The 10,778-nt window shown below is 36.6% G+C and overlaps 1 protein-coding gene across 2 annotated transcripts; it reads right to left on the bottom strand.

Moving 5' to 3' along the window:
• Nucleotides 1-101: 101 nt before the first annotated feature.
• mrpl51 (mitochondrial ribosomal protein L51) lies at nt 102-2,112 on the bottom strand. 2 transcript variants are annotated; one of them, XM_014993048.2, is made up of 4 exons: nt 1,942-2,112; nt 1,669-1,766; nt 1,179-1,286; nt 102-494 (listed from the first exon to the last, which is right to left on the bottom strand). In XM_014993048.2, the coding sequence occupies exons 2-4, from the start codon at nt 1,757-1,759 to the stop codon at nt 298-300; spliced, it is 396 nt and encodes a 131-aa protein (XP_014848534.2). In that variant the 5' UTR covers nt 1,760-1,766; nt 1,942-2,112; the 3' UTR covers nt 102-297. The 2 variants fall into 2 exon arrangements, with proteins under 2 accessions (XP_014848534.2, XP_014848533.2); XM_014993047.2 differs by having other exon boundaries at nt 1,669-1,769.
• Between the last annotated feature and the right edge of the window lie 8,666 nt (nt 2,113-10,778).

Here is a 10,778-nt window from a genome sequence, read left to right on the forward strand (position 1 = left end):
CTTTTTGTCCGATGGTGTATGTCCATCTGGGCCGCTCAGCCTTTGGTCTACTCCCACCTGCCTAAGCAGGAAAAACATAAATAAATCAGGTTTCAAATGAATGCAAGTGTAAAAACACATTTTAATTATCATGTTATGATGTATTTTCGGTGTACTTCCAGGCTTTCAAACAATCTTCATTAGGTCCAAAAACTAAACGTACACAATGGCTGCAAGTTATTTTCTAATTCGATCAGCATAACACAGTGATGTGATGAATTCACTGACAGTCCTTGCTGTATGAGGCTCGTTGCGGCGTTAGCGGTGCTTTCCGGTGCGGTTGAAGCGTCTGTAGAGGAATCTGATTCTCTTCTCCAAGTTGTGTCTGTCCAGAGTCGTCATCCTGTCTCCCACCATCTTCTTTTTCCGAATCAATCGCTGCAGCTCATTACCTCTGAAACCTTTCAGCCAGCAGGGGGCCGTAATGAGGTCTTTAGGATGGGCTTTGAAGTCCCCTGGCCACAAAAAGCAAAATGAGATTACTGCACTGATTACATATAAGACAGAGGAATAACACTGGAAATATATCCTGTTCACACCACCAGATAATTATTTATTTTATTGTCTGTTTACATTTTCTCTAACAGTGATGTTTGGGTAACACGTTATTTGAAGGGGTGTGCATAAGACTGACATAACACTGTCATGAACATGGAGAAGTCTTCATGAATGTTTATGACTGTTGTCATGAAGTGTCTTTCGGTAAAAAAAAAAAGAGTTACTTTTATTGAAAAGCTGCATTAAAAGTCCACTTAAAGTGTCAACTTTGCAATATTTGGTAAATATTGAGACTTTTAGTGTAAGGTTACATTAAAACTTGCATAAAAAGTCAACTTAAAGTATCAACTTTGTATTAAAAGTGTCATTATTTACAGAATAACACTTCATGACAACAGTCAGACATTCATGAAGACTCCTTCATGTTCATGTCAGATGTCATGTTTATTACAGTGTCATGTCAGTCTTATGCACATCCCTTCAAATAAAGTGTTACTGATGTTTTTCATTGAAAAAAAAAATCATCTTCTGAGATTCAGATTTTATTTTGATGGAGATGATCTTGCTCACATACAAGCTAAGTAAAACAATCCATCTATGGTGAAAATAAAATCTATATTTAGATTATACTAATCCCTTACCTAAGATACCGATGTTGTCATAGACTCCAAACATGCTCCTCTTCTCGTTCCACCTGTCCACTTGTTTAGGCTGAGGGATAGCATGCATCCTGATCTGGCAGCAAGACCCTGAAGAACAGATTACTGCATTCAGCACCGAGTTTCCCATAAGCATTACGTTTACAGCAGCAAAAACTGGTAGAACAACAGATTTCTATTGCATTTATATCCTTAATGTCTCCAAGGTTAATTATACAAGCATAAATAATGCAAGTTTATAAAGTTTGTTAAATAAAAATGTTACATTAAACATGTTTATTTAACAAACAAAGATAATAAAACACAAGATAGTGCTACTGAAAAACTAATGGTTAGTCATGATTGTACCTTCACATTCTAATCTTAAGATTTAGTTTATGACCGAATGCATTTAATGCATTTGTAGGCAGCGGCACAGGCTCTAAAATAAAACTGGTAATGGACACAGTGGGTTTACTGGAGCCGTCCTGACCTGTAGAGATGGTCCTGATTGGGAGCAGCAGATTTCCCGCAGAGTGAAAGAAGGTCGATCCAACTCTCAACAAACCTCCGAGCGCAAACATCTTCCGTCTTCTGACAAAGACAAATCATACGGTTAGATTAAAACTTAATCAGAGGATAAACCTAGCGACGGTCTGTCGTCACATTGAGCTTTCTTAGCCTCTGCGTTTGTCTACATTGACCCTTAGCTTTAGCATTAGCTTCAGCTAACACGTTGCGTAAAGGTCGACGTTGAGACTTGTACCTGTTTCCGTACTCAACAGCAGTCCTGCATCAGATGATTATCACGATGCAACAGCAGGAAGTACTTATTGTCGAAGATATAATGACAAAACTATATGTTATCGTCGCTTCGACATGCTCTCTACGCCCGCATCCATCTTTACTGTATGTCCCACAATGCAACGCAGCTCTACCGTACTGTCGTGTAAACGGCGCAATACAATACAAAAAAAAAAATCCATGCGCATTTTTAAAAAAATTTAGTTTACTGCCAGTAGAGGGAGCTATTTGAAATGGGTGATAGATTTGATAACCAAAACAAGGTCAGTAAGTTGCCTGCCTGGTTAAAACAAGGTGAATAAAAATGCAAGTTTAATCCAGATATATTTTGTTTTCTTTTTATGGGCAAAACGTTAACATAATAAATAAAGTAAAGCATCAAAGAAAGAAATCTGACAAATTCAAACAAACTCCAACTTAGTAAACTACTAAATTCTATTTGTATGTTGTGCATTAAGGACAAGTTGTGACATAAGTACTCATGATAATCAATCTATCATTAGGGGTCTGCAGAAACCTTCACATAATGGTTAAAAAGAAAACAAAGGAGCCAAATGGAACAAATGTTTCAAAGATAATGCCTCACTAACATATTCACCATGGTCTGCTCAACTGAACCACCCACATTAAAACACAATGTAAACATATGGTCTGTAGTTCAAACCGCATCAGCCCACTCTTTGTAAGACTGCAAAAGAAAGGATACCGAAATTTCCACCTGTGGGTTTGTGTTCTACATAATTCAGATAAATAAAGGGTCTTGTGTTTTCTTTTGGTTGACGCTTAGTGTTCCCCTCTTTCACTGCAAACTTTTTTTCTCTCAAGTTCATCATATTTTCCTATTTTTCCTATTTACATGTGAGCAAAACAGACTGCAATATTATTTAAAGACTGTAATATGTAGATAGTAACTGACAACTAATGTACTTTACCAATATAGTGGCCAAACCCTAAATATTAAACCTAAAATTTGGTGAAGTATTATGATGATTGTGACTTGGCAAAGCACCCATACGATCTGTTTTACTATCTCAGCTATGCATATTTCCTCCATTTGACCAGGGGTTAGTTACTACTTGCTTCCATGTAGTAACTTCTTCTGTTGGAGGAGCAACTTCTTACAGATCTGTCATTTTACCAAAAAGTCCATTGTCCACTGTAAAGTTTACTAATGCCATGTTATTTCTTGCTGATTGAATTTACTTTAGAAATTTTGCAATTTATTTTATTTTTTTTAATATAATTTTCCATTACTCTATTGTGTTTTTCTTGTCAGTTCACATTTGTTAGTTGAATAAATATCAGACTAGGAGTCCTACTAATTCATTTTTTATATTTTAATTACATAGTTTGGTAGCAACTAGTTGCATTTACTCATTTACTAGAATAACTTCTTGGAAAAAAAAAACAAACTTTTAGGAGTAGTTTTACTAAGCTGTACTTTTTATTTTTACTTGAGTAATTTTATTGTGAATTATCACTACTCTTACTTGAGCAAAATTTCTGAATACTCTGTGAGAAACACAAATTCACCACACAGACCTGCAGCTTCAGTTACATTTTCATAAATTTTATATTGAAATAAATATATTTGTGAAAAATGTTTCATTTGCCAGATTTTGCTGTTTTGCAATTTTTCAAAATAAATAATTTTTATTTTGTGCCAAAATGTCCACATAACCTTATATGTTGGTACATTTGATGGTGTGATATTTAAATTTTAAGTGATTAATGTTCAGATCAGTTACTCAGAACTTGCATCGCCTTCAAATACTCTTTACTCTTGAGTAATTTCTTGGATGGCTACTTTTACTTGAACAACAATATACTGAAGTAGTGCTACTCTTACTTGAGTAAAATTTTTGCCTACTCTACCCACCACCGTCGCACTAAAAGACATTCAACTAAGCACAGCAGCATAGGATTTCCAAGATAAATCACCAAGTTAAGAACATAAACAATCAGCTTTCTTGAAGAGGTTCTTTGGAGATCATAATCAAAATGTTGGCTGCTTGAGAACTTCGGCTGCAGCTGCAAGTCTTGGGGGGCGGGGGGAGGAGGGGGTTCTCTAGCAGTTTTGCACGTCTTAAAACTGAAACTTTGCCCATTTGCGTCTTTGCCAAACAGCAAAGCACATATCACTCTTTGAATGCATGTTTATGTTTTAGCATATATTTTAGACTTTCTCTTTTGTGCTAAAATTGGTGTCTTTCTTTTTATTGGTATTTATTTAGGTTAAACATATCAGAAGATGTAATTTAGAATAGATTTCCATCATATTTAGGACTTCCTGCTTCTGTTTGCAGAAAATCATATAACAGCAAAAAAATGTTGGCTCAAATTACAACCATGATATGTATAATTCAACATCAAGGATGCTGTTTCTTTCATGTGTAGATGATTTACAGTTCTTTAAAAGTTTTGTCTACATTAGGTGAAGGCTTATTTCCATTTACATGGAAAATTAATAAACTAACACCTATTATTTAGGAGGTGTACTGGAAAAAAATTGACTAATATTATGAACTTCATTGGCTGCTGAATGTATTTGATTAGAGGCAGGCTAAACCAGAGCTCGGCTAACTCAGGCTGATAAAGAAATGGAAAAATTTAAATTTCAAGGTGTAAGAACCTGGTCAGTGTGCAAAAGGCCACATCGGAAACCCCAGGCCAGAAAACAGCAAGTTTCTTAGAGTGCCAGTCACAGTTCCAGGAAGCCTCTGAAATTGTCTGCACTATGCAGACGATTTCCTTTTATGATAAACGATCTAATTTCAAAAAGGTTAAAGTAATAACTTCACTAAAAGTTCAAATTATTAATCTTTTCATCGTCACCTTTAACAAGAAGAATGAAAGAAAACAAAAAACAAGAAGACAAGAATAAAGATCTTAGTCACACCTCTGTCTCTTGAGGGTTTTTGTTTGTTAGTATTAAAATTTAAGGCTGAATTAATCACGGAGGTTTGTACATTTCTTCAGAATTTGATCACAGATATAACATCTTGGAAACACCCACCCAACAAACGTCAAATTACAATCTTCTAATTGGTTCGTTTTCTTTAGTTTACTAAGCAACCGCTATTAAGGAACCTGCAGCACATTTTTGCCTTTTATGAGTTACAGACCTCAGAAAATAAAATTAAAATCAGTTGGTCAGACCTGAAAGAAAACTGGACATTGGTTTTGACCAGGAAGATCCTGAATTTGGATCTCTATTCTTAGATATACATTTTAGCAGAGATCCATAGCTGTGTTGGTAGGACAATGATTAGTCAGGCACTCAGCAGTTCTATTATTTATGGAAAAGTGGCAAAAATGTCATTTATAAGCAAAAGAAGGTGTTCTGCTCAGACGAGACCAAAATTTATCATTTTATCTCATGGACAAAACGCCACATGGTGGAGGAAAACTAACACTGCACGTCTCCCTGGACCAAGCATGCCCATGTGAAACACGGTTATGGCAGCATCATGCTGTGGGCACATTCTCTGTCCAATGTGATTAAGCTTGAGCTACTTTACGATAAAGAGAGGGCAAAGATTTCAGTTTCAAGACTTGCAAAGGTGGTAAAGACATACCCCAAAGATCTGCAGCTGCAACTGCAGCAAACGGTGGTTCAACAAGGCGGTGGGGGTGGCGGTGTACCGAAACGCAGTTTTACAAGTTTGTTGCTGTGGCATGACAAAATGGGGGGGGGGGGAAATCAAATACTTTTCAAGGTACTATAGTAGGCAGCACTCTGCATGCATAAACCATCCTCTATTTCTGCAGGTCTCTGATATTACAAGTGCCTTTTCATGCTTCTGACTAATGCAGGATGCAGGTGTACGAGATGTGTGAGTGTATTAGCAAACCAATCTACCCAGTCTGAAAATAGTTTTGCTGCTGCTTGTTTGTTGATACAATTATTTTAAAAACAAAAATGACTTTAAGCACTTACTTTTTCATCTTGCGACGTCGCTTTTGGGGACTGAATGCGGTGCAACAATCTTTCTCTGCGTGCAACAAGGGTCGAGAGTCTGAATACTTTACATGCAAATTTCTGTTTGGTGCTTATCAGATCTTCACATCAAAAAATTAAATTGGAAGCGGAAATGTTTTCACCAGATGCAAAGATTTTTTTTTTTGTTTTGGTCAAGAATTAATTTCTCTGCTCTATAAAGCTGGATTTGCATGAGTTTTGACCAGTATTTTTATCCATACATTTTGTCATAAGTATTTTTATTCCAGCTTGTGAGTGGATTCATTCATGTTTGCAGTGAGCACCACGCTTTGCTTCCTGTGGGTTTTTAACGGTTTGTGATCATTAACAAAGATATTTTTCCAGCTAATGTGAGCTTTGCTTGCGTGTGATGGTGTAAATGTGATTTGAATCCATTTACTTAGTTTATAATTTCCAAAAAATCTTGCATTTCCCAAATGATATGAAAGTCCATCACTGGTGGCACATGTACTTGTCAAAGTCTGAAGCTTTGACAGACGTCTTCTTCTACTCACAGGGCTTCTGTTCCTCTATGAGGAAAATACTGGATATATGTTATAGAGGAAGTTTAGAGTTCTAAGTCCAAAATGAGATACATGTTTGTCTCACAGGATCAGGGATACACCTTTTTTTTGTGTGTTAAAATCAGGCTTTTTCAGTGTGTGAGTGTGCTGGTTTGCATTTTCTGAAACTGTTAACTAGAAAATTGCTCAACAGTCTTTGCACTACGCTCTGGGTGCTTTTGAGCAGGAAAATAACAGATGGCCGGCATTCATGAGCAAATGTATGGAGCTAAAAACGGGGCAATCAGGAAGAAAACCTTGTTAGAAGCTGAAAGAGACCTAAAACATCTTAGTGGTTTAGATCACAGCATATCCACATGTTGGAGTGGCCCAGTCAAAGTCCAGACCTAAATCCAGTTGATAGTTTGTGGCAAGACCTATAAGTTACTGTCTGTATACTTTAAGCTATTTTGCAAAAAAAGACTGGGGAAACACTCAGCAGGTTAAACACAAATGCAGCTCACACTTTTCCAACTTTAATTGTAAAATAATACGAATCTTTAACTTCAAAATATGCACAGTTCTGTGCTGGTGCTTTACAAGAAAAGCTATTAATTTGGATTTTATTACCTGACAAATTGTGAACATTTAAAGTGGTTAAATATTTTTTGCAAGCTGCTGTAGATGAAATTGTTTTCTACAAACATCAGGCTTATTGGGAAGCCTACTACAAACTTTTAATGCTAAACTCCTCAACATTTTTTAAATATCGCTTCTGCGGATAAAAGGGTTAAAGTAATTTCTAAAGTTTAATTACAATTTGTTTTTCTGACCTTGTAAAGTAAAACCATGGACTAAAACACTCTTTGTGGTTTAGAGCTTAATTTCTTGTGTTCTTAATAATATTCTATCTATCACACTATCACTGTGTTAAGGTTTAGTTGGGTTTCCTGTTTCGCAGCGAGTTGGACTCAAACCATAAGAACCTCCCTTCATTCACACTGTTTCTCTTCAAGGCTCTGTGTACATACACACAGACACGCTGACACATGTAGGCACTTTCAGTCTTACTACTGCAGAGAGACAAATGGAATATTTTGTCATTTTCAAAAAAAACAAGCGCAGCAAAGTCGATCTTTGTCAGTATTTCATTTTTGCTAACACATCTGCCAGTGCATGGAAATAAGCTTGAACGAAACATTATCGAACATTATACGTTTCCATTCACATCTTGCGCTCTGTAGCCTGTGCAGAGAAGGCTGGCCTTTTTACTGTAAGTGTGCAGGATGTGCGCACATATACCTCAGTGTTGACTTTTTATTTTTTATTTTTTTTAAGAAGCACAAAGCCCTGTTTGCATGTAAAGTACATGCAGGCTACAAGAAAAAGAAAAAAAAAATCCCCTTTTGTGAGATTGATAAAACATTATGCAGGATTATATCTCAGCAAAGAGCAAGAAGATCATTTGCTTATGTTGCAATAATCTTCACCGCCAAGCAAAGCAAAGCTAAGCAAAGCAAAGCAAAGTGCTGACAAGAAAAAAAAAGGTTCATTCTCTCAGCAGAGCAGAAATAATATCAGCCTCCTCTGCCAGTAAACTCAGTGGAACATCACTTAGCATCACCTACATATGCAAAATGCTGTCACTCATTCACATTGTTGAAGCCACAGCCAGGCCTGCATTCCTCCTGGTTGTAACCATCTACTCTCCATATGGTTAAAACGGAGTTCACTGCAGCAGATAAGGCTGGTTTGGGGCAAAAAGAGTCAGAATATATTGAGAACGTGACACAGGAACAAACTACTCATCCTCTGATCTTCTAAAGAACGTCATTTGACTATTTTCCAAGCTCACGACTATTAACATAATCATCACCATCTAAAAGCTCGTAGTGAGATTTTTTTCCATCTGAGGGGCATTTTCCCTCAGAATACACTCACCCTCGCATTCAGATACAGTGGAAGTGATAAAACATCAGCTGTGCAGTAGGAAAGACCACTTCACAGCGAGTGACGCACACAGGCCCCCAACGCAGCAGAGATTCTCACAGACCTCAAACACAAAGAACATCTTTTAACTTGAAGCCTAAGGGCAAAGTTCATGGTTTATTTGATGAAAAGACGTTAAAAGTTTCATTTTAACGTCTTATATATGTCACATGGCGTTTTACCAAGGAAACAGTTCCAACTAGAGGAAGTAAACAGCTTTGAGGTTTCACCCACACACACTCAGGTGTTCTGGTTCATATGTGTGACTTTAGCGTCTCTCTATCCTCCTCTGTGCAGCTACAGCATTTATCTATCTGACAATCTATCTTTCTTTTTCAAAAATCTCTGGATAAGATCTTCCTTCATCTCTGACTTCCCTCGCTAAGAAATATATGAATTACACTTTGTTCTGTCTTAGCTGTTTTTATTTGTTAAGTTTTATGTCTAAAACTTAAGATTGGTTCCACCTGTGGATTGAATATAGAAGTAAAAGCATATAGAAAAACTTTTAAAACCATAAAGGATTTGTCCACTGATGAGGAAAAACCCTGGCTCGATTATTCACCTGCAGAGCGAATGTGTGTCAGAAAGGAAAACAGAAAAAAATAACAGATTTAAGGAAATGATGCTCTGCAGTTCACCACAAGACCAGGACAAAAGTTCCCCTCAAATTTAGCAAGATTTAAAAACAAATAAATTCAGGTGCAAGTCAAACAAGGATGTAATATAACTTAAATCACAGGAATAACTAACACATAGGTGTTCATTTTGCAGTAAAAAAAAGAAAGAGAGAAAGAAAAAATAACTGTGCTAGTGATGAGAGTCACTAGCACGGCAACCCACATTCATCAAACAAAATTTATCATCCGGTAGCTTCACTTGAAAATAAAAGAATGTTTTAAATCACAAAATATATGGAAGTTGAACTAAACAATACCCTGAGGCTTGAATTTCCGACAATAAGTCCACAATTAAAACATATTTGCATGAAATAAATAATGAAACAAAAAGGCATTGCAACTTTTGTTGATATGAAATAATAGGAAAGCAACAATGTCAACATCATCACAGTGTTTGAACTGCAGGTGAAGCTTTTTAAATGCATAGCAGTGTATTTAATGTTGTGTACAGGTGCATGACCTTTGACCCTTCTGGCTTAATGCCCACCTCTTATTCTCCACAGCTGGGATAAAACTCTATAAACAAACACAGGGCTCTTCAACCTTTTTTCTGTTGTCATTATTGGCCACTCTCGCATTAATTTGGTGTGGAGTGCTTTAGATGCTGCAGACTGCATTCTATATCTTCTGATTTTCTCTTAATAAATGAATTTATCTGTGCATTAGATGCAAACAGAAATTTGAAACTACAGTTTTCTTTGCATGGATGGACAAATTGTGACACTATCTCCACTGCTACTGCAGTTCAGCTAACATGAGGCATGGAAAATATATAAGTACTGTACATTCTTCATCTGACTGCATACATTAGGTGGTGTTGACGGAAAACACAGCTCAGATGGATTTATTGTATCAGGTTGAGTTCAAAAGTGATTTCTTTTTTCCAGCTGGTACACTGAACAACCACAGAGACCACCACAGCCCCCAGCACTACTCACCTCTAGAAAGACCTGATTTGCTCTGATTGACTGGGATGTGGTGGAGGTTATCTAGGTGTTATTAGGAGAAAGGCGTCAATTTCATTACTTGAAGACACATTTTTTAAGCAACATCTACAATGAATCCCTCTATTGCCTCTGAAACCTCCTCCAGGTTTGATGTGCAAAACAGATTGTTAAACCTGTTCAGATGCTTAAACTATAGTGATAGTACAAAATCAAGATGCTCTATGCACTTAGATAACCACCAAGTACGACTGACTGCTGAAAATAAACTAAACTGCCCTGAAGAAAGTATTTGCTTAAGGTTGCTCGCACCTATGCAACCTGGTTATTGCACCTATTTTATCTCTTGTTTTATTTTTCTGATTTGCACTTAAATTGACAATTAAATTATGTCACAGAATGTGTAAAAAACATACACACAGACTGTAAAACAATTGAACTGCGTTTAGTTGTGCAAGTTTTAGATTTTGAACCTAAATGTGAGTTTGTGAACGATAAACTTACAGCAGTAAGTTGTGTTAACTTTTTATTAATGTTGTCAAACCTCCAAGAGTTGCATAAAGTGGAGTTTTTAGGTAAAAAAAAAAAACTGAAATAAGAAAAAGACAGGAGTGGGGACTATTTCCCAGAATGCTTAGCGGCTTGTTTTTGTAGCCTGAGATGGAAGTGCATTACATTGATCTGACTCTTGTGTGTTATTA

This window comes from Poecilia mexicana, unplaced genomic scaffold (genome assembly GCF_051168715.1).
Source record: "Poecilia mexicana isolate PSO_F unplaced genomic scaffold, ASM5116871v1 scaffold_16, whole genome shotgun sequence".
Lineage (NCBI taxonomy): Eukaryota > Metazoa > Chordata > Actinopteri > Cyprinodontiformes > Poeciliidae > Poecilia > Poecilia mexicana.

Bases quoted from the DNA above. Each gene is read 5' to 3' on its own strand.
- mrpl51 (XM_014993048.2), bottom strand. From the start codon at position 1,759: ATGTTTGCGCTCGGAGGTTTGTTGAGAGTTGGATCGACCTTCTTTCAC. The intron at 1,287-1,668 runs GTCAGGACGGCT...TCTGTTCTTCAG, and splicing joins AATCAGGACCATCTCTACAG to GGTCTTGCTGCCAGATCAGG. The intron at 495-1,178 runs GTAAGGGATTAG...TTTTGTGGCCAG, and splicing joins TGACAACATCGGTATCTTAG to GGGACTTCAAAGCCCATCCT.